The following is a 14,402-nucleotide window of genomic DNA, read 5'->3' as shown; positions in this document are numbered from 1 at the left end:
GGTAGGCCAGGCTGAGGCAGCGACTGCCCACCCCCACCCGGCCACATCCAGTGAGCTTCGTGGCCGAGCGGGAGACCTGAACCGTAGTCTCTCCCAGGTCCTAGTTGGGACGCTCTAACCACTGCGCGACGCTGCCTCCGCACTGACCCACCCGCCGGGCTCCGTGCGCATCTGCCCAACGCGGGCTGGGGTCTCGGGCCATGTGCGAATCCTGCGGAAGCGGCGAATCTTGTTTACCAGGCAGAGGAGGAGAAGCCCCAACCCTCCCTCCCGGGGAAGAAGCGGAGTGAAGATTTGCTTCGGGAGCAAGCGGGGAAGGAATAACTGCACGGGGATCTGCTGCCCGTGTGGATCCTGCCGCCTGAGGCAGTTACCTCGCCTTCCCTCATGGCGGGGCCAGTCTGCCTGGCAACCAGTCCCGCCTGATTCTGTCGGCGGCGTCCTTCCCAGCAAACACCGCGCGGCTCCTCTTGAGGCCATTCAAAGCGCGAACAGGATGCTGGGTAGCGCCCTTTTCCTCGACAGCGCGATCCAGAGCGCGCGGGCGCTAAGACTACGTCTCCCAGCATGCCACGCGGGACATAGAAACGTGACAATATGGCGCCGAACGAAGGGCCGACCTGGCACACGCTCCCCTTCCGGGCGACCTTTCTCCCGTTACTGGAGCCCAACCCTGAAGCGATGTTGTTTTCTTCGAGGTGGGGGAACTACACTGCCCATGAGCCGGTGAAACCAAGCGGCGAAACAAAAACGTACAAAGGCCTTTGGATGAGGACGCGCGGGGCTGGCTGGTGGGTTGTGGCGCTTTGCAAGTCCGCAATGAGCCTCCGACTTCCGCACCTCCCGTGAGGCCGCGCAAACTCACAAGGGGCAGATAAGTCCGTACAAAAACATGGCGGACCCCTCAGGCCACCGGGAGTTGTAGTCCCAAGCCTGTCGACTCCAGCTTTTGGCGGCCCAGAGAAAAACTTTCCCTGAGACTACAAGTCCCATGAAGCTATGTGGCCCCCTGGAAAGCGCGAAGAAATCATAACAAGATGGCGCCTTTCCCGCCCTGCCGGGAGTTGTAGTCGTGCAGCCTTGCACGGTTCTTCTGACTTAATAAGAGACCGAGCAGAAAAGGGACTACACTTCCCGACGGGCTCCGGTTTTAGCTGTGGGGGAAGGAGGAGGAGCGGAGGAGGAGGAGGAGAAGGAGAAGAAAGCTACAACATGGCGGCTGCGTCCATTCCCATGAACCGGGCGCTGTGAGGAGCGAAGCGCCAGGAGCTGGAGCAGCTCTGACTGTGCCAGGTCCTGGTTCCGGGGGTGCCCGCCCCGTCGCGGAAGTGGGGCCCGCACCCCTCCGCCGCGCGCGGCCATGGGGGTGCAAGGCTTCCAAGAGTTCGTGGAAAAGCGCTGCCCGGGGGCTGTGGTGCCCGTGGACCTGTTGAAGCTGGCGCGGGCCGTCGGGGGCCGTGGAGGCGGGGGCCCTGCCTACTGCGCCGCCTTCCACCCGCCCGGCGGCTACCCGCACCCCGCCGGGGCCGCGCCAGGCCTGGGAGCTGTGGTCGGTGCTGGCCCCTACGGTCACCCGCAGCCCTCGCCCGGCTTGCCCGGCCCAGCAGCCGCCCCGTGCCCAGCTCGGCTCCTGGTGGATGCAGATTCGGCCTTGCAGCGTCTCTACGGCGGCTACCAGACGGACTGGGTGTGTGGGGGCCAGTGGAATGCTATGGTGGGCTACCTGGCTGCCCTTTCGCAGGCCTGCCTCTACCAAGGCGGGCTGGAGCTGGCTGTCATCTTCAACGGAGGGCTCGGGAAGGAGAGGCTGCCTGAGTGGGGCAGGAAGGCGCAGGCGGAGAGACAGACAGCCCAGCTCATCGCTGGGCATGTGGGCAACAAGGGTACCCCGCCACCCCGGGCCTGGTTCCTTCCCCCAGCCTGCTTGGGGCACTGCGTCCGCTTGGCCATGATTCGATTCCGGGTCAAGGTAAGGCCCACAGGACCATCCCGAACGCATCTCATTGCATTTCGTACAGTTCTGCTTTGGAAACGTTGACCATCTCTGTTGGTTCTTGCACTTCTTCATGCTCATTGTTTCCTGACTCCCATTTTAGTGGGCATTTTAGTTATATTTCATTTATCTGTTGCCCACCATGGTTTTCCAAATTTCTTTCTATCTCAGAATTCCTTGTCACTCGGCACCTGTTGCCTTCCCTGTCCAGCAGCTCTGGCACCTTCCCTTACAGTTAAGGCCCTCTGTGTACGAATTTCACAAAGGTGTTGCTCTCACCTTGTCTGCCACTGATATCTCTTATTGCCTATCTTTTATTTTGCCCTATGCATTTTTAATTCTAATGCCTAGACTGTTATGTTCCTGGCAAAGTCAGTTGTAGTTCACCTGAGAGCCAAACATCAAGCAGTGGAGCATCCTTCTTGACTTATAGCCTGGCCTTGCAATGTTTTTTTTTTTAATCTGCAGAAATTTCTAACTCTGAAAAACATGTACTATGTTGTCCATCCAAGTGCATCTGTTTTCACTGGGCAGGGGTGGAGAAAATGTGGCCTTCTAGATATTAATGGCTTTCATCTCCCATTAGCACCAGCCAGCGACATTTGGAGAGCCACAGTTTTCCTCACCCCTGATTTATGACATATTAGCAGCCTGAAATAGTCAGTTTTCTACCTAGTTATAAAACCTCCACTGCTTGGTCATACATTTTTCTTAACATCATAGGGTGACTTCCCCCGGTCCCCCCCATCTGAATTTCATTTCTAATCATCTTTGACAGTTTTGGCATTAGATTTGTGTTCGGCTAAAAGAACATGACTAATTCTGGGCAGATCTTCTCAATGTAACCATCTGTGCAATAAGAAATAATAGCAAGAGTGTTTGGGTCACCTGTTTAAGCCAAGCCTGGACAATTGGTAGGATTGAAATTAGCAAAGTGTTCCTTAGGGCAGTGTTTTTCAACCTTTTTTGGGCAAAGGCACACTTGTTTCATGAAAAAAATCACGAGGCACACCACCATTAGAAAATGTTAAAAAATTTAACTCTGTGCCTATATTGACTATATATAAAGTAATTCTCTTGAATTTTTCAATTTTTCCCACGGCACACCAGGCAACATCTCGCGGCACACTAGTGTGCCGCGGAACAGTGGTTGAAAAACACTGCCTTAGGGGTTGAGTTTTCTGTGGCTGTATGAACTCTATACTGTTTATTTTTGCTAGGAAAACCAAAATTTGCTAGAAAAAATGTGGACTGGACCAACACCTAAAGTTAAGAGGAGCAGAATAGTGCACAATTTTGGGATTGTAATAAATCCCATGCTTGGAATTGGAATAAACAAACAAGCCACTGCACATACAGTGGTACCTCAGGTTGCATACGCTTCAGGTTAAGTACCAGTATATATATTCCGCTAACCCAGAAATAACACTTCAGGTTAAGAACATTGCTTCAGGATAAGAACAGAAATCATGTTCTGGCGGTGCAGCGGCAGCTAAAGTGGTGCTTCATGTTAAGAACAGTTTCAGGTTAAGAACGGACCTCCGGAACAAATTAAGTACGTAACCAGAGGTACCACTGTATTGCAGTTACTTAGTATCTAGGACACATTTGGATGTGCAGTTGTTTCTGTAGGCTTCTGGTATAAGAGCAAGTGCGTACTACAAGAAGCTTTATACAAGAAAATGACATTCAACAGAATTAGAACCCACACCCTCATGGTCACACAGAAGTGCTCTAGTCTAAAGCATTATACTGCTAATCCAGATCAAAATATATCTGAATCATTTCACCGTGTGAAGTGTGATTGTTTGCTCCCCATACTTAGCAGTGGGCAAATGGCAGAAGTACACTAGATGAAGTAATGTAAGGCAATATAGGGTAGCTCCGCCCCCCACCCCACCCCCACCCCACATAGTAGGTAATACAGACACACTCAGGAACAGGGGTCGGCAACCTAAGGCCCATGGGCCACAAGTGGCCCACGGGGGTCGTTTAACCGGTCCACGAGCCGCCCCTGAACTGAGCCGCCTGCTTGGTGAATCCCCGTGCGCTGCGCTAAACGGGTGCGGCGAAGGGATTCGCTTCCACAATGCCGGAAATCATGTCTGCGCATGGGCAGACACCGGAAATTGCATCTGCTCAGACAGATGCCGGAAATTGTGGGCAGGCACGCTTATGTGCACACAATCTGGCTGCAGTGGGGTCTGCACTGGAGTGAACCAGCCCAGGTGAGGTAAACCTTGGCAACCCCTGCTCAGGAAGAACAAGAATGGTGAATCTCCTTAGAGTATATGATATGATGCAGTGCTTCATGTAGTCTTGGGTTGTGGCAACTGGAATTCATATCTGAACTAGACCAAGAGAAGTCCCTGAGTTGCCCTGGACGTTGCACAGCATTTTGCATGATCCTTACAAGGTTAGGGGGTTGGTTGAAATGACAATCAAAAAGCTCTGTGTAGGCAGATGTGTGCAAGAGAAACCAAGCGGTGGGAATAGAATTAAGTAGCAACATCAGCAGTGGGAAAAGTGGGTATGTGAGCTTGTCCCATGTCAGCTGGTGTCACATAGTGGCTGTTAGCGTGAGGCCAGGAAGTTCCATGTTCAAATCTCACTTCAGCCACGAACTTGCTATATGGTCTCAGGCAAGCCACTGTTCTCTCAGCCTCCCATATGCAGACAATATACCTTACAGGGTTGGTGTCATGATTACTGAACTAATGTTTGCAAAGCGATTTAAGAGTGTAAAAGACATTAGTTCAGGCTTCCTCAACCTTGGTTCTCCAGCTGCTTTGAGACTACAATTGCCATCATCCTTGACCACTGGTCCTGCTAGCTAGGGACCATGGGAGTTGTAGGCCAAAAACATCTGGAGGGCGGAGTTTGGGAAGCCTGCACTAGTTAGTCCCTTCCTCTGTCTGTCTGTCTGTCTGTCTCTCTTCTCTCTCTCTCTCACATACACACCTTTCAAAGCTGTGTGTAAAGCAAGTAAAGGCAAGCCCAAAGTCGTATATCCAATCCTTGTGATTTCTAGGTCTCTGTTACCAAGGTTTCCCAAGTGTTGATCAACAAGTTTTTCATATTTGAGGATAGCCGTTTGAGAATTCTAGTACTGCAGAATAACTGCAGTACAGTGGTGCCCCGCTAGACGAAAATAATTCGTTCTGCGAAAATTTTTGTCTAGCGGGTTTTTCGTCTTGCGGAGCGGCAATGACAGCCGCGCTCCGCAAAAAAAAAAAAAAAACACGAAAATTTTTCATCTTGCGAGGCAGCCCCATAGACTTTTTCGTCTAGCGGGGCAGCCTTCCGCTAGACGAATGCCTTCGTCTAGCGAGTTTTTCGTCTAGCGGGGCATCACTGTATGCCCATGGTGAACTACAGCATTCAGTGTTGAACAAGCTGCCCATCTCCTGTGTAGAACCTGATGGGTTTGTTGGCCTTTTTAAAGACACACATTAAAGACACTTACAAGAAGCGCAAGCAACTCCATGGCCAGTGTGAAAATAGGATGCAGACTAGATGGGCCTTTGGTATGATCCAACAAGACTGTTCTTATGGCGTGTTTGGAGCAACATGTCTGGCTGCAGATGGAGAATACTGGATTTCAGCTAAATTCCCTCAAATAGCTGCATGTAACCTCCTGAGGCCAAAGGTAAATTGGCAAGCAAAGGCTTGGAGATCAGCTGAAGTTGAATAAGCTTTGGAAACAGCTGACCTGAAACAGATGAGCTTTAAATACAGCCTCATTTAATAAATGATCAACCCTTTTAAAAAAAGTGTGTTCTCAGCACCACTTTGAGTGCATTTGGAAAAGCAGTTTTACAATATTGGGCACACACTTTTAATAAAGCCCTGTTGATTTCAGAGAGAGAATTGAATCTGCCCTTAAATCATTCCATTTGAAATAAGTGAGACATAAAACGTACTTTAAATCTGGGGTTTATGTTGTTTAGGGGTGGAAAACAGTTGAACCCAACTAGGTTTTGGTATTAGTCTTGTACAGTTATCTCTGCAGTGGGCAGGATCCAAACAATTCCACATTAAGTTCCATACATCCAAAGAAGCTTTGAACTTGGACTTCTCAAAATGTTAGTTCCCATACCACAGGCCAGTTTTGAAAACAGAAGGAGATTTCAAAAGCAGATTATAATAATCCAGGTTGGTCGGCAGTTCCATTGTGTCAGGGTGGGGGGCAGAGAAAAGAGGAATGGTAACCCACTGGGTATGCCCAAGCCTGGGCTAGTATAGAAGTACCGTATTTTTCGCTCTATAGGGCGCACCTCGTTTTTAGAGGAGGAAACAAGATAAAAAAATATTTTTTTCTGGTTTTCCTCCTCTAAAAGCCCTGTTTTTTTGAGCATCAGCTAAAAGTTTTGCAGCTTTTTTGCAAAGGGAAAAGCCCTGGGGTTTTTTTGAGGATCAGCTAAACGTTTTGCAGCTTTTTTTGCAAAGGGAAAAGCCCTGGTTTTTTGAGGATCAGCTAAAAGTTTTGCAGCTTTTTTGCAAAGGGGGGAAAGCAAAGAGGAAAAGGCCCATTTTTATGGGGTTAAACTCACATTTCTGCAGCTTCTAATGGAAAGAGAGCCTTTTCTACAGTTTCCAGACAGATAATCTAATCAGCCAGTCACATGTTGCTGGGGAAACAAACAACCTCCCTCTGCAGCACATTCAACAATGGAGGGCGGCCGCGGCTGAAAGGGAGCCGGGACTCTTATCTCTCTCCCATCTCTTGCTGATCAGCTGCTCAGCGGGGTCCTTTCAACACCCCCTTTTCTCTTTGTAAAATAAAAAGCATGATCCTCTTTTGGCCCCTGGGCAATTCAGCTCCAGGGACCACCATTCGCTCCATAAGATGCACAGATATTTCCCCTTACTTTTTAGGAGGAAAAAAGTGCGTCTTATGGAGTGAAAAATACAGTAGCTCTTTGGATGCTGACCTGTGTATTTCTGTATATTGTGGGCTGGATGGATTGAAGGGAACCAAAGCCTCAAATCAGAGCAAAAGTTCTTAATAGTTCGCCGCTGAGCATTCCATTCCATCCTTCCTGTTCATTTTTGCTAAGAGGTCTTGGATTTTGCGCTAAAGAAATCCCAGTCTCTTGCAGTTCAGAATCAGTGCAGAAGCAAGTCCATTATGATATGAAGCCTGTGTGTCTAAATTTTGCTCTATTGCACGAAACCATTTTGTTTTCAATACTGTGTGTCATGGGAGAGCAGGGAGTGAGGCTCTTAAAATGGTTGGAAGCAGTAAGTGTGTGGATATAAAGCAAGAGACACATGTGGAAGGATGGGGATTCATACACAGTGAAGTACTGCAAGTTTCTGCTGGATTCTATACTGAGATACCATGTCATTTGTAGGCATTTAGCATAAATAGCCCTTCATGTTTTTAAGGTTCTCTTCCTGTAAAAAAGAGGGAGGGAGGGAGAGATCTAGGAACTTGATTTTTTTTTTCTTAAAAGAAAAAACTAAGGGGCTGTGTACTGGAGCAGAGGCCGTGTTGTGTGCTTTCTATCATGATTGTGGCTTTAATCTCTTAAACTAATATTTTAGTTACGAGAAATAACTTTTCACAATTGTTTTGTTGTTCATTTTTGGCATATAATTTGGCTTTTGGTGACCTACCATGTGAGTGTGTTACCATGTGCGTGTGTTACCTTCGAAGTGTGGACAGGTGCTCCTGAAACAGTGTTAGAAACTCAGGTATATCAGCTAATCACCAAATGGCACCTTAAACCTAGGTTATGGTCGCCACAACAAAATGTCTGCATCCTTGTTTTTAAATGAAATTTGTTATTATTATTTGCTTCATTTCTATGCTGTTCTATATTTTAAAAAAATACATATCAAAGCAGTTTACAACACATTAAAACAGCAAATAAAAGAATCCAGAATAAAACAGATTCAAGCTTCAAGGAAAATAATTCAGATCCTTCTCTAAGGGACATTTGATTTCCCCCGTATTTATGATGATTGCTATGGCTCTTAGTGTTTCTTAGGGCACTGAACCTATAAGAAAGGAAGGACAGAGTATGATTGGATGAAGTAAGCAATACCAGCATTCTGTATTTACTGGGTGGATGGGTGTGGAATCATTCAGTGCAGGAAACAGGATAGGACACAAATAAATAATAATAATTGACAGATGTTTGAGAGGCGGCAGGAGAAACGCAGGCACACTTGGATTTCTGATCCAATGAAGTTAAATTTCCAAAATTGCAGGTGGGAGACTGCAGCCAGCTTTGCTGAATCAGCCTGATGTCTATGTAGTCTAGCAACCAGCCTAGCCTTTGGGAGCACACAGATGATGGCTTGCTCCTGGTATTCAGTAGGTTTTATGCCTCTGAATATCAAAGGTATTTCTGTATCATGGATGTGAGTATGGATGGTCATATTCTCCATGAATTTGACAAAAAATAGTTTATACAAGCTAAGTGAGCTAGTGAAACCATCACTGTGTCTTGTAGGAATGAATTCCATCATTTTATCCATTAACCCTCCCTAGCAAATATGTCTGCATCATCTTCAGGGGGCCCTTTTCATGTTTTTCGGGGACAGGATCTTTAAGTCTTAGGGGTTTGCAAAATGTTCTTCTGAAAGGGCTAAAGATTTCAGCTAAAGGACTAACGATCACCAAGGAAATGCTAGTGGCTGCCATTTATAGCAAGAGTAATGTCTTGCTTCCCATTAAATGTAAGAATAAGAATTTATTTATTTTTTGGTTGGGGCAGAGGAATAAAGCCTTAAGATTACAGTGACAGGACCCAATCCCTTAAATGTTCATTGCAGTGGTACCTCTAGTTGCGAACTTAATTTGTTTCGGGGTGCCGTTTGCATCCCAAAAAGTCCGCAACTAGAGCACCTCTTCTGCGCATGTGCGCGGCACGATTGAACGCTTCTGCACATGCGCGCACGGCAAAACCTAGAAGTAAACACTTCCAGGTTTGTCGCGTTCCTAACTTGAAAAAACGCAACCTGAAGCAGTTGTAACCCGAGGTATGACTGCAGTTGGATAATAGGGTTGTCAAAATACAGGATCTGCCTTTATATTGTTTTTTAAAATCCTGATTTGAAAGATTATAAACAGTCATGTTCTCGCTGCTTTGCCATTAATCACCTTTGGTTTTTAAGAGTTTCTGTCTTGCTTCCAGTTTGTTTTGCTTGGTTTCTTTCTCACACTAAAATAGCTTTCCAGCCTTTGTCCCCTCTTGAGAAATATGTAGGGAACCACAGTAAACCATTTACTGTATAGGTTACAGGTGCCAACCATTTTGGGCCTCTGGGCACATTTGGAGTGAGTGCTGTGGGTGCCATGCCCTCCGAAAACTTCTCTTCTCCACCCTCACACCACCAGGACTGAAGATAGAAGTGCACACACTTCACTTTCCCAAGGGGTCTAGGTAAAAGTCAGATCTGGGACTGTGAGTCCTGAGAAGCACATAGAGCTGAAAAGGGAAGTGACAAAGAACATCACTCTTCCAGCTTCCCCCTTTAGCCCTATGTACTTTTCAAGTGAGAATCAGGTAACCATCCTCACCACCAAAGGGGGAAGGGAATAGAAAAACTCAGAAATTCATGGGTGCCAGATGGCACCTGCAAGCAGTATAGTAGTGATCTCTGGTGTAATTTATATGTCTTTTTCTTGGGAAGGAAGGAAGGCTGTTGACCCACTTGATATGAGATAAAACCTGTAGTGTGGGATCTCTCTAGAAAATTGTCAACACCTAAATCTAGTGTACATGTAATATTTTACAACCTCCTAATCATGGTTCCGTGTGATGCTCTGGTTTCGGTGTTCTGTAGAGGTTTGGAGCTTTTAGAGTTAACAAGCTCAACCAGATTGTCCCACCCACAGGAGGAAGAGCGTCACCGGATGCTCTGTGTACTGTTGTACTTTGTAATGTGATACTTTCTTTTTCTGTTGTCCGGAGAACGGAGAAGGGAGAAGACGGCAAAATGTCGTGCGTCTCTCCAGGAATGTAGATTTATGCCTTGTAAAATAAAGCTTCTAGATTAGAAAGAAGCCGGACTCTGTTGTCTGTAATATGCTGGCATGCACACCCCCGCTGCGTGAGAGAAGATAAGAAGATAACTGCTGAATAGCACAGGAGACGGCAGCAAGGAAAAACGCTTCAGGCAAGCAGAGTTGCGCAGAGGAAGTGTGCCGGGCTCCGTTAGTGTGCAGAAATTGGTTTGAAGCGTTTCCAACAATCAAAAACACTTCAGGTTATGGTCCCATATTTGCGCTTGTTTATTATTCTGGACTGGTTCAGGAGCTGTTCTGAGGAGTTCCAGAACGTGTGTGCCAAGCTGAGAAGTGCCTCCCTGGTTTGGACTGTGATGGAGCATCCAGGGAAGTTTGCTTTGCCAGCAGGAGCATTCAGCAGTCTGCTGAATGGCTCAGGAGCCTAAAACCTGCTGCCAGAGGTTGGAAGGCAGCAGGGAAGCCCAGATCGAGGGCTGCAAAAGCAGTTGTACCTCTCTGGTGAAACCCCCATCTGTGGAGCCGGGTGAGAAGCTACAGATTCGTGAGTACGCTACCCCTGGGCAAGATGGAGGGAGCCATAGCATTCCCAGCAAGGAGGAGGGAAGCTTTTGTTTGCAAGCACCTCCAGCCTCACAGCTTCAATGCAGAGGGCTGTTCCCTGAGAGCGTTGATGTTCTGGCCAACGCCTGTGAGGAGGAAGGTCTGGCCAGTGCTTGTGAAGCCTGGAAGAAGACCCTAGCCCAGTTTCATGGGGCTGAGGGACTGGCTGCAGTGGCTTTGGAAAGCTCGCCCCCAGCTCGGCTTATGGCTGTTGAGAAGCAACAGTGCCATGGAAAGCAGGAGGGGGGCCAGATCGCCGTGGGCTTTGCTCCCAGAAAGGGAGGGGCTGTTTCCAAGTCTGAAGCCAGCGTAAAGGCCTTTGACTGTGGATCTGTGTTTTGTCACGTCGCCTGCACCTGGTCTTTTGTTGACGTGCATGGCTGAAGATAAGGGCAAGGCCGTTTCTCACAGCCATCAGGTCACGTGCCCAGCTGAGTGAGAAGGACGGAGCCAAGATAAGCCCTACTGTTGTGATGCAGTCACCGAGGCAACGCTGAGAGAGGCCAACCCTGGTGGGCTGCGAGTGATGAGTGCCTGTGCAGCGTCTCTTTGCATCGTCATCGTTCCTCCTGGTGGACATGTGAGGAACTGCGAGTCTCCTATAGAGCAGTTTGAAGAACTGACTGTTGGAGGCAAGAAAAGGCTTGACTTTTTGCTAACAGTCAAGGGACAGATCCAAGGGACAGAACTGGCGTTTTCTGTGGCTGTTGACATAACTCTGTATCTGTTTATATCAAACCTTCTGTCCAATGTTTTTGCTGTTTGCTTTGTGCTTATCACCTGTTCTGATTGCAGGGGCCAGAAGATGCTTCTACGCGTGAAAGGCAGCCAGGACGGGCTGTTTGCTGTCGAGGGGCCTCAAGCAAGAACAGCGGAAGGTGGCACTGATGGAATGTTTGCTCAGTGCACCAGTGTGCCCATGCACCACTTATGTTTGTGTCAGTGGTACCAAAGGCTGGCAAGTCGCCACTGGGACAGTGTGCTGAAGCAGCCTGAGTTCTCTGAAGGGTGCAAGTTAAGGGCATGTAACAGCTTTCTTGATTGCAGGGTTTGCAAGGTCGAGGAGTCGACATCCTGCTACCACACGTCTGAAAGGGAAACCACGCGTCCCTTTTCCCTGGTTCATGTGGCTGTTTCTGAAGGGATGCCAGAAGCTAACCTGGGGGGAGCGTGTTGTTCTGAGTGTTTGGCTGATGTTTTCTCTCACCACATGTGGTCTGCGTTGCTCAAGGAGGCAACTGAGGCAGCACCACTGGTTGCAGTGGAACAGCAGGTTTCTACTGGAGTAGGCTGTTCCCAGGTCCTCAGTGAGAGGGGGAGTAAGCACAGTGTGACTAACCTGCTTTCTTCACAGGTATGTGGTCTTGCAGAGAGGCAGCAAAGGATGCTGCATGCTGCCACTGAAGACATGCTCTTGGATGCAGAGCTTCCACAAGGGTTCTGGGTGGAACTGGGTGGTACCAAGGTTCCGAAAGTGTCTTTCTGTGGGTACGAACCCAGCTTGCATAGCTGGAGGTTAGTTAGCCCAGATAGTGACCAGACCCAGGTTCTAGTCAGCAGGAGTGCTGAATTCTTTGAGCAGAATGGATTGGAACACATCCCTAGAAGCCCTGATGTTCTGGATGGTCCTGTCAGTGCTGGACAGGCCAATGCGCCACCTGCTGGTGGCAGTGGTCCAGGTGGATCAGCCCCAAGAGGGGGTATTGCTGTGGCTTTGGCAACTGCTGGTGGCTCGGGCCGAGTTCCCAGTCATCACCAGGGTGCAGCGCAGCTAGGGGCAACTCCAAGGCAGCAGCCTGGGAGTGCACCCGCAACTCCTATGTCACGGACTAGGAGGCAGGCCACGCTTGGCGACTCTTTGTGTGGCAACTCTTCTCCAGGAGAGCCTGGCGCAGGTCTCGTCCTGGTGCAAGAGGGGGGTTCTTTGGCAGTGAAGCAGGAGCCCAAAGGCGCGCCAACGTCATCCTTAGGTGGTTCAGTTAGGATGCACAGGCGCAGCAAGTCTGTAGGTGAGATGCCTGACGTCAAGGACGTGCAGGTGGAGTCCAGTGCAACTGAAACAGAGGGAGAATCTGAAGTGGTATCACAGCAGTATGCACGATCCACTGAAGGGATTCTGCCCGAAAGGTTCACGGCCACTAGCGTGAGTGCTTGTTTGGTTCAGTGTGAACCGGAAAGCCTTGTAAAGGTTCAATGGGTATCTCAAGGTGAGGCCCAGAAATGGCAGGATGCCATGGTAGAGCAGGTAAGCTCAATGAGGTCTTTGGGTGTGTGCACAACCACGACGCTGTCAGAAGGTCGTTGGGTGTGCAGACTCAAGACGGCAGCAACTGGCGAGTTGCAGTGCGAGGCTAGGTCAGTAGCCAGAGGTTTCACTCAGGAGGAGGGGGTCCATTGTTCCGAGGTACTGGACGCGCCCTCTCTCAGAAGCGAAACCACGCGCATGCTGTTAGCGGTCGCGACTCAAAGCAGCTTTGAGGCAAGCCACTTTGGTTTGGATGCCTGTTTGGATTCCGACCTGGATGAGGAGAGGTACGAGGTACCTCCGCCAGGGTTCGAGGACAACGGGCCAAATCAGGTGTGGAGTTTGCACGAGGCAATCACTGGCTTGAAGGAGTCAGCCAGAGATTGGTCCTCAGGCGTGCAAGAAGCTTTGAAAAAGCTAGGTGTCAGCCAGAGTTGTGCTGATAGCTGCCTGTTTCTGGCAGGAGTAAGTCCAGAGCAGGAGTTAGTTCTGCAGTCCGGTGCGGACATGCTTTACCTGGTGGAGACCAGGGGACAGGTGCAACGGTTCGCAGAGGAGCTTGGTCAGTCTTTCCAGCTCAGGAACCTAAGCCCTGTTGCTGTTTACCTAGGTGTGCAGGTAGACAGAGCCGAAGACGGTAGTGTCTTGCTCAATCAGACTGGCAAGGTAGTGCAGTTGTTGAAGAAGTGTAGAGTGTCTGAATGTGCTAGTGTCAGAACACCCATGGAGACGTGTCTAGGTGAGGACAGTCAGACCGGGGAACGCTCTGAGTTCGAGAGCCCCGAGGTGTTTAGGTCAGCTCCTGGGAGGCTGTTGTTTCCTCCATGGTTGAGCAAACCTGACATAGCAGTTGCTGTGGATCTGTTTAGCAAGGTGGCTGCAAATCCCAGCGTGCATGCCTGGAATGGCATGGTGAGAGTGCTCCAGAGTTTGCAGGAGACTAAGGAGTTTTGCCCGGAGTTGTCAGCTACCGGTGAGCCCCAGCTCACGCGCTTGTGCAACAGCGGTTGGGCAAATTCCGAGGACAGGAAATCTGTGTCTGAAATGGTTGTACAGTGTGGAGGAGCTCTAGGCGGGCTGAAGTCCCGGTGCCAGAGCCTCATTGCTCGTTCTCGTGCAGAAGCCAGGTACAGTGCGTTGTCAGTGCTTTGCAGGGAACTGGAGTTATATAGGTGTTTGGTCCAAGAGATCTGCGTTCAGAGTTGCCTGCCCGTGATGGTTTGGGAGGACAACCAACTCTGTTTGTTGGTGGCAGAGTCTGGACAAGTCAAGGCCAGACCCAAACACCTAGACGTTCTCCTTCGAGACGTGTGTGTTCAGACCGGCTTGGAGAAGCTGAAGTACTGTCCTGGTCAGGTGAACCAGAGGGTTGGGTTCACGAAGCCCCTGAGCTTCCAAACGTCATGGGGAGTTCTGTGAGGGTTTGTGTGAGGTAAGCTGCAAGCTTACAACGCCCCTGTGTGCGGGACAAGAGGGGGTGTAGAGGTTTGGAGCTTTTAGAGTTAACAAGCTCAACCAGATTGTCCCACCCACAGGAGGAAGAGCGTCACCGGATGCTCTGTGTACTGTTGTACTTTGTA

At 49.3% G+C, this 14,402-nt stretch overlaps 1 protein-coding gene across 2 annotated transcripts in view; it reads left to right on the top strand.

The window, feature by feature from the left end:
* The first annotated feature begins 1,169 nt into the window (after positions 1-1,169).
* The window catches only part of FAM120C (family with sequence similarity 120C), a 32,414-nt gene continuing 19,181 nt past the window's right edge, over positions 1,170-14,402 (top strand). Inside the window, exon 1 of one of the 2 annotated variants that reach the window (XM_033172966.1) lies at positions 1,170-1,969. In XM_033172966.1, coding sequence (XP_033028857.1) covers positions 1,361-1,969 — 609 coding nt within the window. In that variant the 5' untranslated portion in view covers positions 1,170-1,360. The remainder of the gene's footprint in view (positions 1,970-14,402) is intronic. The other variant, XM_033172965.1, reaches the window with a different exon arrangement.

This window comes from Lacerta agilis, chromosome 16 (assembly GCF_009819535.1).
Source record: "Lacerta agilis isolate rLacAgi1 chromosome 16, rLacAgi1.pri, whole genome shotgun sequence".
Classification (NCBI taxonomy): Eukaryota; Metazoa; Chordata; class Lepidosauria; order Squamata; family Lacertidae; genus Lacerta; species Lacerta agilis.
This window is presented reverse-complemented; position numbering and strand designations above follow the sequence as displayed.